Here is an 18,137-nt window from a genome sequence, read left to right on the forward strand (position 1 = left end):
GTACCCCAATGTTCATCGCAGCACTGTTTATAATAGCCAAGACATGGAAGCAACCTAGATGTCCATCAGCAGATGAATGGATAAGAAAGCTGTGGTACATATACACAATGGAGTATTACTCAGCCATTAAAAAGAATACATTTGAATCAGTTCTAATGAGGTGGATGAAACTGGAGCCTATTATACAGAGTGAAGTAAGCCAGAAGGAAAAACATAAATACAGTATACTAACGCATATATATGGAATTTAGAAAGATGGTAACAATAACCCGGTGTACGAGACAGCAAAAGAGACACTGATGTATAGAACAGTCTTATGGACTCTGTGGGAGAGGGAGAGGGTGGGAAGATTTGGGAGAATGGCAATGAAACATGTAAAATATCATGTAGGAAACGAGTTGCCAGTCCAGGTTCGATGCATGATGCTGGATGCTTGGGGCTGGTGCACTGGGACGGCCCAGAGGGATGGTATGGGGAGGGAGGAGGGAGGAGGGTTCGGGATGGGGAACACATGTATACCTGTGGCGGATTCATTTTGATATTTGGCAAAACTAATACAATTATGTAAAGTTTAAAAATAAAATAAAATTAGAGAAAAATAAATAAAAAAAAAAAAAAAAAGAAATTCAAAAAGGCAAAATGGTTGTCTGAGGAGGCCTTACAAATAGCTGAGAAAAGAATAGCAAGGAGAGATAAGAAAGCCTTCCTCCCTGATCAATGCAAAGAAATAGAGGAAAACAATAGAATAGTAAAGACTAGAGATCTCTTCAAGAAAATTAGAGATACAAGGGAACATTTCATGCAAAGATGGGCACAGTAATGAATGGAAATGGTATGGACCTAACAGAAGCAGAAGATATTAAGAAGAGGTGGCAGGAGTACACAGAAGAACTATACAAAAAAGATCTTCATGACCCAGATAACCACGATGGTGTGATCACTCACCTAGAACCACACATCCTGGAATGCGAAGTCAAGTGGGCCTTAGGAAGCATCACTACGAACAAAGCTAGTGGAGGTGATGGAATTCCAGTGGAGCTATTTCAAATACTAAAAGATGATGCTGTGAAAGTGGTGCACTCAATATACCAGCAAATTTGAAAAACTCAGCAGTGGCCACAGGACTGGAAAAGGTCAGTTTTCATTCCAGTTCCAAAGAAAGGCAATGCCGAAGAATGTTCAGACTACTGCACAATTACACTCATCTCACACGCTAGCAAAGTAATGCTCAAAGTTCTGGAAGCCAGTCTTCAACAGTATGTGAACCATGAACTTCCACATGTTCAAGCTGGATTTAGAAAAGGCAGAGGAACCAGAGATAAATTACCAACATCTGTTGGATCATCATAAAAGCAAGAGAGTTCCAGAAAAACATCTGCTTTATTGACTATGCCAAAGCCTTTGACTGTGTGGATTACAACAAACTGGAAAATTCTTCAAGAGATGGGAAATACCAGACCACCTTACCTGCCTCCTGAGAAACCTGTATGCAGGTCAAGAAGCAGCAGTTAGAACTGGACATGGAACAACAGACTGGTTCCAAATTGGGAAAGGAGTACATCAAGGCTGTATATTGTCACCCTGCTTATTTAACTTATATGCAGAGTACATCATGTGAAATGCCAGGCTGGATGAAGTGCAAGCTGGAATCAAGATTGCCGGGAGAAATATCAATAACCGCAGATATGCATATGACACCACTCTTATGGCAGAAAGTGAAGAAGAACTAAAGAGCCTTTTGATGAGAGTGAAAGAGGAGAGTGGAAAAGTTGGCTTAAAACTCAGCATTCAGAAAACCAAGATCATGGCATCTGGTCCCATCACCTCATGGGAAATAGATGGGGAAACAGTAGAAACAGTGTCATACTTTATTTTTTTGGGCTCCAAAATCACTGCAGATGGTGACTGTAGCCATGAAATTAAAAGATGCTTTTTCCTTGAAAGAAAAGCTATGACCAACCTAAACAGCATATTAAAAAGCAGAGATATTACTTTGCCAACAAAAGTCCATCTAGTCACAGCTGTGGTTTTTCCAGTAGTCATGTATGGATGTGAGAGTTGGACTATAAAGAAAGCTGAGCATCAAAGAATTGATCCTTTTGCGCTGTGGTGTTGGAGAAGACTCTTGAGAGTTCCTGGGACTGCAAGGAGATGCAACCAGTCCATCCTAAAGGAAATCAGTCCTGAATATTCATTGGAAGGACTGATGCTGAAGCTGAAACTCCAACACTTTGGTCACCTGATGGGAAAAACTGACTGATCTGAAAAGACCCTGATGCTGGGAAAGATTGAAGGCAGGAGGAGAAGGGGACGACAGAGGATAAGATGGTTGGATAGCATCACCTACTCTATGAACTTGAGTTTGAATAAGCCCCAGGAGTTGGTGATGGACAGGGAAGCATAGCATACTGCAGTCCATGGGGTTGCAAAGAGTTGGACACAACTAAGTGACTGAACTGAACTGATAAAAGTGTGTACCAATTTAATGTATAGTTTTCATTCTTATATTAACTAAATCTGAGGTAGGGAAACTTAGCCGTATAGATTCTGCACATTTAAACTTAGTCTCTTATCTGCTGTGAGTGATCACACCATATAGTCAGAGGTCTCCAAACGGTCTTGTTCCCTGCCCTCCCCTTTCCTTGCCCCCAGACCCCCAAGTTCAACAGCTGAGGTGACAGAACTGTAGGGGAAAGGAGGAGTGACAGAAGGCTGGCAAAAGAGGAAATTAGAAACACTGTTTTGAAAAGAAAGATGAACCACACATACTGTACAACAGATCAAGATGACTCTCTATGTAGCAACACCCCACATTCCTTGCCTGCATATCAGCATTCCCAGGGTCACAGGCTCCCCGGTCAATCTGGCATCCATGATAGAATTCCACACCCAGGGGTAGTTCTTTTGCTACAAGTAAATCACACCCTGCCTGTCCTCTTAAAAGAACAAAGATGATCTCTGGCTGTCCCATGAGGACTTGAGGTCTGTCCTTTGTGATTGAACTTTTCAGGAAGAATAAATAGAAACAACATTGTTCTTTTATATCTTAATTCTCCCGGTAGCCAAAAAGCATTCTCATACTTGAACATTCCCTTATCCTATTTGCTGTAACTATTTATTTCACTGCAAAAATGTTAGTGATACTTACTATGAGGTATTGCTTTGGATCCTGCCGGAGTTACTGGGCAAACGATGGCATATGCAACATATCACCTTTCTAAAATAAAAATAAATAATTTTGAAACACACCTGAGCTCTGTTCTAGATAAGGAATTATAGACTTGTATCCTCGTTATAACCAAGGGAACTAAGTCTGCCCAAGGAAAGTGGCTAGTATGGCTCAGAGATAGAATTCTATCCAAGGTCTGTGTGACTTGGAAGCCTGAGCCATTGTATCACTACGTCATGTCACTTTCCCCTGTGGAGATTGCCTTGGAGAGGTTCATTTCATGATCAATACTTTTTAGGCAATATAGTTAACCCAGTGTGGGTTGAAGATAGGAAAGTGATAAAACAATTGCTTTAAAATATAGCTTCCTGGCTTGAAAGATTACTCATATATGACTTAATGAGGTTAGAAGAGTGATCTTTTGGTATAACTTTGAAAGTGTTGGAAATTAATGTTAACCTTTGTATCTCTATAGGACCAGAGAAAATGAAGACAGCCTGGTACTACTGGAAAGATGCCAGATAATAGGATAGTGCATTATTTTGTAAAGAGCACGTATCTCTTATTTAATATATTTTCATGTGATTAGATTTAGCATATCTGTATTATACTTTCTTATCTTTAAGGTCTCTTTTTAGCTTTGAAATCTACCTATGCCCAGAAGATTCAGATTTCATGATAGTGTTTAAACCAATCCAAGCAAAATCATGTTATTTAATTCATCAGAGAGCACTTAAGAAACAGTTTAAGAGTTATATATCCATTTTTGTTCGGACTATTTTAAAGAGTATAATAATACTTAGAATCTTATGGCCTAAATCTTCATATTTGAAAGAGGCTTTTAAGATTCCTACATACCCTTCCACTCTACCATGGCCATTCCTCCTCTTCCAAAAAAAAAGGAGAAATCAGGAATTCTGTAGTTTAATAAACACGTCTTTTAAGATACTAATTTATGCTGGTTTATGCTGCTTCATTATTCCAGGTGAGAAACCAGAGGTGGCTTACTTGATATTTTATTGTGTAGGTATATGTTAAGATTAAATTTTAATTTATTCACTTGTATTAAAAAACACATTTCATGTATTTTTAGGAAATTTGTATTGCAAAACACAATGAAAAATTCCAACAGCGCCTTCGGAGTGAAGATGAATATAGAACCCACCACACAGTACAACTAGTAAGTTTGCATTCTGGAAAACTTAGAATAAAACTTTGAATTTTATATATCTCAAAGTGAATAAAATCTATAGAGATTAAGAAAATGTTACAGGTAGATGGGAGCATTAGTGGGAAAATTGGTTCCAGGATACCTGCCCTGCCCGCATCCCTCAGTCCCCCAGATCTCTAGATGCTCCAGTCCTTTATTTAAGATAGCATAGTAGTTACATGTAACCTGCACACATCCTCCCCTATTCTTCATCTCTAGATAACTTATAATACCTTATACAGTGTAAATGTGATGTAACTAGTTGCCAGTGGGCAAATTCTTTGAAATCTGCTTTTTGGAACCTTCTGTGTGTTTTTTTTTTTTTTTACCTGCCTGCATATTTTCAATCCAAGGATGTTTGAATCCAAGGATGTGGAACCCACAGATTCAGAGGGCCAATTATGTATATACTTCATTATAGCACAGTTTCCCCTACCAGTAAAATCCCACACAAGAATGTTACATTTGTTACAGTCTGAATCAACATTGACATCATTACCACCCAGAGTCCATACTTTATCCTTAGTGCTTGTCCATTCTGTTGGTTTTGCCAAATATATGATATGAATCCACCATTACAGTATTGAATAACGTATTCACTGAATGTGTTCACTGCCCTAAAAATTCCCTGTGCTCCACCTCTTCATACCCCTCTTTCCACAAACTCCTGGCAACCACTGATCTTTTTGTTTTGCCTTTTGCCAGAACATTTAATTGGAACCACACACTTATGTAGCTTTTCATATTTGCTTATTTAACTTGTAATTCGCACTTAAGGTCCCTCTGTGTTATTTGCAGGGCACGGCAGCTTATCTCTTAGCACTGAATAATACTCCATTGCCTGCATGTACCACAGTGTATTTGTCCATTCACCTACTGAAGACGCCTTCCTTCCACATTTTGACAGTCAGGAGTAAAGCTGATAACGGGGGAATGGTTATGTGTGTACATTAAATTTTCAGCTCTTTTGAGTAAATCGTAAAGAGTATGATGGGATCTTACAGGAAAAGTATGCTTACCTTGTAGTGAACTGCCAAACGGTCTTCCAAAGTGCCTATCCCATTTTACATTCTCACTAGCAGTGAATAGAGTTCCTTTTACTCCACATCCCCACCAGCATTTAGTGTTGTCAGTGTTTTGGATTTTAGCCATTGTAGTGACTATGTAGTGATACCTCATAGCTGCTTTTAGTTCGAATTTCCCTAATTGTATGATATTGGGCATGTTCTCACATGGCTTATCTGCCATCTGTACCTCTTCTTTAGTAAGTGTTACTTTTTCATTTTTAATTAGGTTATTTGTTTTCTTCAGGATAATATCCCCTTTCAGATATATCTATTGAAAATACTTTAGTTAATATTTGTGAAGAGTGTAGGGCTAAATTGTCTCCCCCCTCCCCATTTTCTTCTTTTTTAAATGTGGATGGTTAGTTGCTCTAGCACCATTTGCTGATAAGACTGCAGTTATTCCATGGAATTTTCTTTGCTCCTTTAAGGATATGTTGATTATATTTATTTGTGCTCTCTATTCTGTTCCATTGATCTAGATTTTTTTGCCTCCAAACAGACTTTAAGAGCTGAGATTTTGATTAAGATAGCACTGAATGTATAGCTCAAGATGGGAATAGTTGAAATATTAACAGTAGAGAGTCTTCCTATACATGAACAGAGAATCTTTTTATTTAGTTTTTCTTTGATTTCTTTTATAAGAGTTATAGTTATATAACTACATATATATGGGCTTAAAGAAAGGAAAATCACTAGTAGGGAAAACCACTAGACTATTCAGGTATGATGTAAATCAAATCCCTTACGATTATACAGTGGAAGTGACAAATAGATTCAAGGGATTAGATCTGATAGACACTATGGATGGAGGTTGGTGACATTGTACAGGAGGCAGTGATCAAGACTGTCCCCAAGAAAAAGAAATGTAAAAAGGCAAAATGGTTGTCTGACGAAGCCTTACAAATAGCTGAGAAAAGAAGAGAAACGAAAGGCAAAGAAGAAAAGAAAGATATACCCATTTGAATGCAGAGTTCCAAGGAATAGCAAGGAGAGATAAGAAAGCCTTCCTCCCTGATCAATGCAAAGAAATAAGAAGAAAACAATAGAATGGGAAAGACAGAGATCTCTTCAAGAAAATTAGAGATACCAAGGGAACATTTCATGCAAAAATGGGCACAATAAAGAACAGAAATGGTATGGACCTAACAGAAGCAGAAGATATTAAGAAGAGGTAGCAAGAATGCACAGAAGAACTATACAAAAAAATATCTTCATGACCCAGATAATCACGATGGTGTGATCATTCACCTAGAGCCAGACATCTTAGAGTCTGAAGTCAAGTGGGCCTTAGGAAGCATCACTACAAACAAAGCTAGTGGAGGTGATGGAATTCCAGTTGAGCCATTTCAAATCCTTAAAGATGATGCTGCACTCAATATGCCAGCAAATTTGGAAAACTCAGCAGTGGCCACAGAACTGGAAAAGATAGGTCAGTTTTCATTCCAATTCCAAAGAAAGGCAATGCCAAAGAATGTTCAGACTACTGCACAATTACACTCATCTCACATGCTAGCAAAGTAATGGTCAAAATTCTGCCAGCCAGTCTTCAACAGTATGTGAACTGTGAACTTCCAGATGTTCCAGGTGGATTTAGAAGAGGCAGAGGAATCAGAGATCAAATTGCCAGCATCCATTGGATTATTGAAAAAGTGAGAGAGTTCCAGGAAAAACATCTACTTCTGTTTTATTGATTACACCAAAGCCTTTGACTGTGTGGATCACAACAAACTGGAAAATTCTTAAAGGGATGGGAATACGAGACCACCTTACCTGCCTCCAGGGAAACCTGTATGCAGGTCAAGAAGCACCAGTTAGAAACACATGGAACAACGGACTGGTTCAAAATTAGACAAGGAGTATGTCAAGGCTGTATATTGTCACTCTGTTTATTTAACTTGTATGCAGAGTACATCATGCAAAATGCCAGGCTGGATAAAGCGTAAGCTGGACTCAAGATTGCCGGGAGAAATATCAATAACCTCAGATATGCATATGACACCACCCTTATGGCAGAAAGTGAAGAGGAACTGAAGAGCCTCCTGATGAAAGTGAAGGAGGAGAGTGAAAAGCTGGCTTAAAACTCAGCATTCAGAAAACTAAGATCATGGCATCCAGTCCCATCACTTCATGGCAAATAGATGTGAAAACAATGGAAACAGTGACAGATTTTATTTTCTTGGGCTCCAAAATCACTGCAGATGGTGACTGTAGCCATGTAATTAAAAGACACTTGCTCCTTGGACAAAAAGCTATGACCAACCTAGACAGCATATTAAAAAGCAGAGACATTACTTTGCTGACAAAGGTCCATATAGCCAAAGCTATGGTTTTCCCAGGAGTCATGTATGGATGTGAGAGCTGGACCATAAAGAAGGCTGAATGCCAAAGAATTGATCCTTTCAAACTGAGGTGTTGGAGAAAACACCTGAGAGTTCCTTGAGGTGTTGAAAAAGACTGTTGAGAGTCCCTCGGACTGTAAGGAGATCAAACCATTCATTTCTAAAGGAAATCAGTCCTGAACATTCATTGGAAGGATTCATGCTGAAGCTCCAATACTTTGGCCACCTGTTGGGAAGAACTGACTCATTGGAAAAGACCCTGATACGCGAAAGATTGAAGTGGGGAGGAGAGGGGGATGACAGAGGATGAGATGGTTGGATGGCATCACTGACGCGATGGACATGAGTTTGAGTAGGCTCTGGGAGTTGGTGATGGGGAAGCCTGGCGTGCTGCAGTCCATGGGGTCGCAAAGAGTTGGACACAACTGAGCGACTGAACTGAATGTAAATAGTGCTGTAGGTATAATAGAAAAGGTTTTTTATTCCAGCAGTTCATTACTGTTTTATTAGAAAGCAGTTGGCTAATTGGCTTTTATACTAGGTTAGCCTGATTTGTGGAGAAGGCAATGGCACCCCACTCCAGTACTCTTGCCTGGAAAATCCCATGGACGGAGGAGCTTGGTAGGCTGCAGTCTATGGGGTCACAAAGAATTGGACATAACTGAGCGACTTCACTTACTTTCATGTATTGGAGAAGGAAATGGCAACCCACTCCAGTGTTCTTGCCTGGAGAATCCCAGGGACGGGGGGGCCTGGTGGGCTGCCGTCTATGGGGTCGTGCAGAGTCGGATACAACTGAAGTGACTTAGCAGCAGCAGCAGCCTAATTTGTGGTCAACCCAATATGTCGACCCTATATCCTACAATTTTCCTATTTTTATTTCTAGTCACATTTTTTTTGGTTCTTTCAGATTTTCTATATATACAGTCATGTCATATGCAAATAAAGGCAATTTAGTTCTTTTGAGTGCAATCCGTATACCTTTTATTTATTTTTCTTGTTGCATTCACTAGGATTTCCAGTGTGGTATTGAAAGGAGTGGTGAGAGATTTGTCTTTTCCTGCTCTGTTAACAAGAAAGCTTCTAATTTGTTGTGATTGAATGATGTTAGCTGCTGCTGTAGGGTTTTGATGTTATCCCTCAAGCTCATTATGGCACACAGCTAACTCTTGAGTTTAAAACATAAAAAGTAACCAAACTACCCATAAGCTGTAAAATAATCTTAAATTAACAGAAAATTTATTGTATTTTTATTTTTCATTACTGTTTTCATGGGTCAAGAGCTGCTTTGTAAGGAAAGTCAGACTATGGGCCAGCTAAAGAATTCAGTGAATAAGAATGCCTCCTGTTATCACTATTGGCACCTACACTGTCTGCTTATTATTAGATTCCACACTCAGAATGGGTTTCTTATTACATGAAGATTGTGGATTCTGATAAAATGCCAATACTTCTGTGAATGGAGTAGCTAATTAGCTTCTTAGAATGAATGAGTGTCCGATCCTTTCTCAAATAATTTTATGTGGCAAAGATGAGTAAAAACGAGGAAATTGATATTTGGGGAAATCTCAAAGATAAATGTCATCTGCCTCATGTTAGTAATTTTGCCTACTACTGACTTTGGGTGGAATACCTCATTGTAGGAGAAAGAATCCACCTTTCTTTAACATGCAAAGCTAGAGGATAATGAAAGTTGGCTTAGATCAAATCTAATTTTAAACCACCTTTGTCAATCTACAGAGGCATACACACACACGTGTATAGCTCATAAGTTTTAACTTTCATGAGATGAACATATGCATGCAACCAGCACCCAGGTTGACACAGTGTTAACAGAAACTCAGAGCTCCTTGTGTCACTATCTAATAAGTATCCTCTACCTACCCCCAAAAGGGTCAACTGAGTGATTAATACACACCACTTCCCGCCCAAAGGGTAGATTATCTTCATTAAATGACTTGCCAGTAGCTAGCAAGGGGTGGAAATAGGGGGTGATATTCAACCCAGGCCTGTTGGTTTCAGTCGCAGTAATACTGTGCTCTATGAAAAGTCCATATAAACCCATTAGTTCATACCTGAACATGTCTGAAACTTTGCATTTGGGGTCTTTTAGATAATAGTAAAATCTGACTCGATATATCTGCTAACAGACCAGCAATATGATTGACCAGTATTATTTCTGAATTTCAACTATTTCTGAAACTCCAACTATTTGTTTATTATGTTTAGAGATGCAGATTCACAGTTTGAAATGCTGAGTATCTTTTAGATAACCTCTCAAGTACTAAGCGCTGTATGCATTAGATCGTACCCTCTAAGTACAGAAAACTCTGTTCATCACTGAGACAAGGCCTTAGAAGACCCTTTGTCCCCAAGAATTCTGTGGCCTGTATCCCAGTGTAGGAAGGTACATGCCCACTCCCATTCCAGGTGGTTACCACATGTGCATATTAGAGTTTTTCATTCCTTCCTTCTGCTGGCTTAGGTTTGTAAATGGAACTGAATACAGAGTAGGGGTGAGGAGTTGGAGTAAGTTCTTGTCTCACTGTGTCCCTGAGTCACTTTGGGCTTTCCTCTCTAAAGAAGAGAATCTGCATGGGATCTTTATTTCTTTTAATAAACTCAAGTCATATCTTTTCAAATTTTCCAATCTGGAAACCTTAAGCATTATATATGGCAATCTGGACTGCCTGACTTAACCTACCAATAAATGGCTTTTGCGAACTCTCCCAGTGAGAGCCCTCTAAAGGGAAAGGGTCTTCTTGACCTGCCATAAGAAGAGATGGAAGAATGTTCATCTTTACTCACCCTTGCCCCACCCTAATCATGAGTCCAGAGGCTGATTTCTATACAAAGGATCCAAGCCACCTAAGCAGGAGATAAAAGCAGTCTCTGTCATGTGTGATAATGCGCCCCTCTGGGGAAGTGGTTGGCTGTAGTAGCGCTCTTCAGTGCATTCCATCAGTGAGAGCCACGTATCTGTCACTTACTTGACCTTCAGTAGTGAGGCTGTCAGAAACACTCCTTCTAGTCTTTAACCTCCTGCCAAGAATTCCACTTTCTTTCCTCTAGGAAGAGGAATTCATGTTTAACTTGATCAACATTGGGTGGATGATAGTGTATCCCCAGTTTGGGATTAGGGAATGGGAAGGGGGAAAAATGAATGAGATACTAAGACACAGATTTGTAGCAGGAGGAACAGGTTCAGTAATAGTAGACATTATCTGCAGAACACCAGGCTTAACCTATATATAACATCTAAATTACTAAGTAGTTATTTTTTATTTTTAACGTCAACTATTAATATTGGAGTTAGCAGAACATAGCAGCTAAAGCTAGAACCGCAAATGTGAAATATTTTTCAGTTCAGAGAAAATATTATTTTACTTTGCAGAGTAAACATCTTTTAATTGGTATTACATGCAGAAAGTGAAACAGTTTCATTTCTATTAAAGCTAACAGTGTTTCATGCCACAAAACATTGCTTAACATAGCATTCTTTGGAGTAATACAGCATTTATATTGAGAGAACTCTCCTTTTTTTTCTATTAATGGTAAAATACAGTGGGACACATCATAATGGAATTACTATTTTTTTTTTAACCAGAAAAGAGATAAATTACATGATGAAGAAGAAAGAAAAAGTGCCTGGGTTAGCCAAGAAAGACAGAAAACACTGGATAGACTTCGAAATTTTAAACAGGTAGTAAAAGTGTGGTCAGTTTATTATTGTTCATTGCTTTTTAAACAGCTACATATATACTCCTATTGTAACGTCTCTTTTATGAGAAAAACTTGATTTTCCTTTTGTTATTTAGAAAACAATTACAGTCATGGCAGTCTTGGTTACCATTTCAGTGGTATAAGAGGAATAGTCTGGATTCCTCTTGAGTTTAATAAAAGTTAGCTAGTAACTAACCATCCATTTCAAGCATCAACTTGTTATTAATTCTGTGCACATCAGCCTGTGGTAATAATCTGACCAGTGGGAGAATTAGAAGATGGATCAGCATACATGAGAAATGCTTTAGAGCTCTGTTGCCAAGCTAACTGTGACTCCAGACGCGGACACTACCGCAGCCAAGCATTTCCTAGGAATGTGCTTAAACTCAGTAGTTTTAGTTCTTAGCAGCTACTCAAGAGCCTTACTTCTCCTCTTTATTCTGAAGGATCTCCTTGCAGGAGAAGGAGGCTTTTGATCAAGTGAAAGAGTCAGGTGGGAATGGGGTCCTTAACAAAGGGATAAGCCTTGTATTAAGAAAATGTTGTTTACCAAATGCATTATGGCTATGTTTTACATAGTAAAAAGATTGGAGCTCTGTGTACCAGTACTCCTAACAAATTTTATCATTTTCTTTTTTTTTTAGTAGGCTGATTCTCTTGTCATTTTTTTAAATTTTATTGAAGAATAATTGCTTTACAGAATTTTATCATAAAATGCATATATTGTTTTCAGAGCTTTAAAAAAAAATACCACTTAACCATTTAAGAACATTAATGTTTTAATTTTTGTCTGAGCATTTGGAAAATACATGTAAGAAACTAAGAATAGTTTTTTAGCAATAAAATAGCATATATATGTTTGACATCATTTGTTTTGGATTTTACATTGCTAATATTTTTCCAATTAAAGTAGTACTTTTATTACTAAAGGTCTTTTTATAGGGATTTGATAAGCAAATAAGAGTTTAGTGATAATTTTTTGTAAGGTATTACATTTTGATGTTTGTTTTTCTGTATATTTTTCCCTGAAAAATCACAAAAGCTCTAAAATAACACCTTGCATTAGATGGAGAAAATAAACAGTCATTTGTTCATAAATTCTAATCTGACGAGTTATAACTTCTGATTTCTTAGAGATACCCAGGCCAGGTCATACTTAAATCGACTCGATTGCGACTGGCTCACGCAAGAAGAAGAAGTACAGCCAGCCCCGTGTCCTGTGAAGACCAGTGTGACAGCCTGCCAGGAGTGCTACAGGTCGAAGAGAAAAGGGAGGGACTGGACGAAGGAAAGGCCAAGCTCGGGTCATCACAGGCAGCAGACGCCCAGAGCCTCACCCTACCTGAAGGTCATCCATCAGCACAACTTGAAGCCACCTCATCACTTCCCAGCGGCTTTACCGCTGACCTGCCTCCCCCTGTGTCTTGTCCACTGTTAAACACTGTTGACTGCAAAGCAGGCTCCGTCCCAGCGGGGCCGCTCCCACCTCCTCTGCCTCCCACGCCTCCCCCACCTCCCCCACCCCCCCCGCCCCCCCCTCCGCCGCCTTTGCCTGTGGGTCAGGACGGCGCCCCCGAGACCCTGGAGAAAGGCCTGCCCCAGATGGAGGGGAGCGAGAAGAGGATCCCAAAGTCAGCCAGTGCCCCTTCAGCACACCTCTTCGACAGCAGCCAGCTCGTCAGTGCCAGGAAGAAGCTCAGAAAGACGGCTGAAGGCTTGCAGAGGAGGAGAGGTGAGTTAAAAACAGTTCATCTGTTGACTGAGGCATATAGTTAAAGACCATTATTGTCCTCAGACATTACAAAGCTTTAAACATTACATTTTTGAACATTATTTGATAGCAAACAGGTTCTCAAGGTCTCACCTTGGCAGAATTCTTACCAAACCATGTGTGCAGATGGGTGCAGACACGAATAAATGTGGGCCTGCTTGAGCTCTTAGGCATGTTTTTAAAATTTTATCTTTTGACTTGATCTCTTTGGTAAAATATTTTAGGTGGTTCCTTTTATGTTAGAATCTGATTTTAAATCTCAGAAATAATAAGAAAATGGAAGCTGTCTGGTCAGAATAACATTGGAAGATTCATTTGGCTACATATTTATTGAGGACCCTGGCATGTTGTTGTATGAAGAAGCAAAGAAGAAAAGGGCATTTCAGATATGCTTCATAAAGCTGTTTTTGAAACAGTGAATAATTTTGACCCTTAAGGAGCTTTAACTTTCATGGAGAGATTACTTTATCTGTGTATTAAATTTTAATCTAAGAGACCATCCTGTAGGATATTTCTTATCATAACCCAAGTAGAATATCATATGTGAAAGTTATTTAAAAAAAGAAATTAATCACCATAATGAGCCAGAATTTAAGTTTCTTTAATTAAATGTACAGTCCAGTCACTGTCTGAATTTAGATTGGATTTTTGTATTATGGAAACCCTTTAGGAGTCTCAACCATAATATTACTAAAGATCACCCTGCTCACAGCTCCCCGTCGGCTCTCTCCTCTCACACAGGAAACAATAGAAGTACTAGTAATGCTTGACATGGAATTTGAGTCTTGGAACTTTTTTTTAAACAAACTTAGATAGTGTCCCCTGTGTTCTGACAAAGTTCTGTCCATGCTCAGTGGTCCCTTCTGTTGATGTGCTTTCAGCTTCCTGGGCTGTCACAGTCCTAAAGGCTTAAAAGTTGTACAGTTGCCAGTCTTAAGCGCAGTCCTAACTAGCTGTTTGTTCTCTTCCATTTTCTAAAGTGAGCTCACCTATGGATGAGGTACTAGCTTCCTTGAAGCGTGGTAGTTTCCATCTGAAAAAGGTTGAACAGCGAACTCTGCCTCCTTTTCCTGATGAAGATGATAGTAATAACATCTTGGCACAAATAAGAAAGGGCGTAAAATTGAAGAAGGTACAGAAGGAAGTCTTGAGAGAATCCTTCACACTTCTGCCTGACACAGACCCTCTAACACGGAGCATCCATGAAGCTCTTAGAAGAATCAAAGAAGCATCCCCTGAATCAGAGGACGAAGAGGAGGCTTTGCCTTGCACAGACTGGGAAAACTAACAAGTAAATGGCCTTACTTTTCTTCAGTAGTGTTCAGTATACAGCTTTTATATTGGATGATGAGCTCTGTCAAATTTCATTGCATCTGAGGGTCATTTTTTACTATATAGGTCTGGATCATAAATTTGTAAACTTTAGGCTTTACTTCTGTAGTTTCCGGAAACATAACAAGAAAAAATGCTTTACAAAGATGTTGCTTTGTAAATGCTGTGTTTTTTTATATCCTGTTCATTAAAACATTTTTTCAGTATAAGCTATAATGCAAGTATAAAAAGGATAGTCTTACTCTAGTAAAGTGATAGTTTTACTCTAGCTTCAAAAAAAAAATAGGAAAAGCTTTTTCTGACTTAGATGTTTCAGTTGCAAACTGTTATGCATATTGAATCTTGATATTTTGTTGGTTTCCCACAAAGGAATCTAATTGCATTGTCTAATTATTTAACTTTCAAGCCTTTAAAGTTTATCATTTATGACATCATAATTACTGCATTATCTATATAAAATTGTATGAATATCTTATTGAGCTACCCCTGTGGCTGTTGGTATTCTCCCAAGGTGATAGAGTTTTCCCCAGTACATTTTAATAAGCTAATTTGTATAGTTATTTAGCACAAATTATGCTAAATATATAGAATTGGTAAAGATAACACAGGGGTTTCCCAGGCGGCACAGTGGCAAAGAATCTACCTGCCATGCAGGAAATGCAGGAGACATGGGTTCAATCCCCAGGTCGGAAAGATCCCCTGGAGTAGGAAATGGCAACACGCTCCAGTATTTCTTGCCTGGAAAAATCCATGGACAGAGGATCGCAGAGTTGGACACGACTGAGTGACTGAGTACACACACACAAAGATAACACATGCTATAAATCAAATAGTATATTGAATTGGTATGACCAAAACTGAAATGCCTGTACAGATATGAAATATGCACGTATATTCTATTAATCATTATGTTATCTTGATGGAATGTTTCTATAGTCTTCACTAAAAAGGGGGAAGTAGGTGAGGTAGAGGAATGAGAAACTTATCCGTAGCACAGTTATTTTACAAATCCCGGTGCCAAATCCTAAGAATTACCAAGAGAGTTTATTAAAAATGTAGATTCATGGCCTTCATTCCCAAACATCCTGTCAGAGTAGTACTGGTACATACGTAGTCATACATCTGGATTTTAAAGACTTACTCCAAAAAAAAAAAGAAACCCCCAAAAAACAGAAACTGTCATTAGTTCTTTAAAAAATATATTGATTAGATGTTGGAAGATACTATTTTGAATATGTCAGAATATTACTAAAAGCAGTTTTATCCTTTTGTGCTGTCAGAAAAATGTTCTGCTTCTCCACTCCCAACTCTGGCCCTCCCTACAAGCACCTGCCCCACTCAGCAGCTTGACAAAAGCATGAAGACTCTGACAAGTGGCCGTGTGTAATCTGAGTGTGTTCTAACCAGCATTTGACAGCAACACTGTCCTGCTGTGGCCATGAGTCTTGGGACTGGTGGCATCCTTTTTTCCCTGTTAGGTGTGGAGGCCTTAATTATTAGTCATGTACTGTTTTTGGATCCCCAAATGATTTTAAGCTCTTTGTGCTTGTATGCTGTGCTTTGTAAAGGAATGTGAACATGTCCACTCATTGTGTGAGTGTGTCTAGAGACTCATATGTGCCTGATTGGGAACCATCCCCACACTGGGTGATTACAAATTGTGTCCCACTTCACAATGCTTGCTACCCATTCCCTTGTCCCTTTTAGCATGTAGCCTCTCTCAATAAGCTGCTAAACCTGTCCAGAAACTACCGTGTTGGTGCACTGATGACATAATCCCACAGTTAGAACTTCACATAAGCACGCATTTCACATATTCAAGTGGCTTGGATGTTATTTACAGCTTTGGGCTGCTAATTACCTTATATCAGGTGTTAAGAATATGTCCATAATGAATTTGTTGTTCAGCTGCTAAGTCATGTCCAACTCTTTATGACTCTGTAGACTGCAGCACACCAGGCTCCTCTGTCCTCCACTATCTCCCAGAGTTTGCTCAGATTCAGATCCATTGAGATAGTGATGCTATCTGTTAGGCTGGTGCAAACATGATTGTGGTTTCAGACTGTAAATTTTAAATCATAACTAGGCTTAGACACATTATTAATCAAAATAGGAACCATTACAATCAATACATTTTTGGCAATGAGAAATACGTTTGTTTATTCCTAAAGTGTAAAAATCCTTGCTTTGGGATTCGATGAACTCTTGGAAAGCATTTTCTGCCTCCTGCTGGTTATGGGAGCCTTTTCCCTGCAAAAAGTTGTTGAGATGCTTGAAGAAGTGGTAGTAGGTCCGCGAGAGGTCAGGTGAATATGGCGGATGAGGCAAGGCTTTGTAGCCCAATCCATTTAACTTCTGAAGTGTCAGTTGTGCGATGTGCAGCCAGGTGGTGTCGTGCAGAAGAATCGGGCCCTTTCTGTTGACCCTTGCTGGCTGCAGGTATTGCAGTCTTCGGTGTATCTCTTCGATTTGCTGAGCACACTTCTCAGATGTACTGGTTTCAGTGGGATTCAGAAAGCTGTAGTGGACCAGACAGGCAGCAGACCACCAAATACATTTTTTGGTGCAAGTATGACTTCGCAAAGTGCTTTGGAGCGTCCTGTCAGTCTAACCACTGAGCTGGTTGTCACCAGTTGTCATATAAAATCCACTTTCCTTTACACTCTCAATCCAACTGAGAAGTGGTTCGTTGTTATTGTGTAGAATAAGAGAAGATAATACTTCAAAATGTTTTTTGTTTTTTTTTTGGTCAGCTCACGAGGCACCCACTTCTTGAGTTCTTTCACCTCTTCAATTTGCTTCAAATGCCAAATGACTATAAAATGGTTAATGTTGAGTTCTTCAGCAACTTCTCACGCAGTTGTAAGAGGATCAGCTTCGATCCTCTCTGTAAAACTTGTTGAAGCGCCACTGCACTGTATGTTCGTTAGCAGTTCCTGAGCCAAAGGTGTTGATGTTGCGAGTTGTCTCCACTTCTTTATGACCCATTTTGAACTTGAATAAGAAAATCACTTGAATTTGCTTTTTGTCTAACATCATTTCCCTAGTTTAAAACAACAAGTAATGTCATTAGCAAAAAACATAAACCGAGAAATGTACATTAAAATGATATATAACATAACCACATTTAAGAATGTATTCCAATACCAAATGGTAAACTTCAGCAGTGCAAAATTGCAATTACTTTTACACCAACCTAATAACCATCCTCATCCTTGTCGTCCCCTTGTCCTTCTGCCTTCAGTCCTTTCCCAGCATCAGGGTCTTTCCCAATGAGTCGGCTCTTTGCATCAGGTGGCCAAAGTATTGGTGCTTCAGCATCAGTCCTTCCAATGAATATTCAGGACTGATTTCCTTTAGGATTGACTGGTTTGATCTTGCAGTCCAAGGGACTCTCAAGAGTCTTCTCCAAAACCACAATTTGAAAGCATCAGTTCTACAGTACTCAGGCTTCTTTATGGGCCAACTCTCACATCTGTGTGACTGCTGGAAAAACATAGCTTTGGCTACAGACCTTTGTCGTCAG

The 18,137-nt window shown here is 39.2% G+C and overlaps 1 protein-coding gene across 1 annotated transcript in view; it reads left to right on the top strand.

Moving 5' to 3' along the window:
* JMY (junction mediating and regulatory protein, p53 cofactor) overlaps window positions 1-18,137 on the top strand; it is an 81,485-nt gene that overhangs the window by 55,542 nt on the left and 7,806 nt on the right. Inside the window, exons 7-10 of the mRNA XM_070796878.1 lie at window positions 4,263-4,349; window positions 11,393-11,488; window positions 12,643-13,240; window positions 14,260-14,570. Of these exons, the coding sequence (XP_070652979.1) occupies window positions 4,263-4,349; window positions 11,393-11,488; window positions 12,643-13,240; window positions 14,260-14,567 (1,089 nt within the window). The 3' untranslated portion in view covers window positions 14,568-14,570. The remainder of the gene's footprint in view (window positions 1-4,262; window positions 4,350-11,392; window positions 11,489-12,642; window positions 13,241-14,259; window positions 14,571-18,137) is intronic.

This window comes from Bos indicus, chromosome 10 (genome assembly GCF_029378745.1).
Source record: "Bos indicus isolate NIAB-ARS_2022 breed Sahiwal x Tharparkar chromosome 10, NIAB-ARS_B.indTharparkar_mat_pri_1.0, whole genome shotgun sequence".
NCBI lineage: Eukaryota > Metazoa > Chordata > Mammalia > Artiodactyla > Bovidae > Bos > Bos indicus.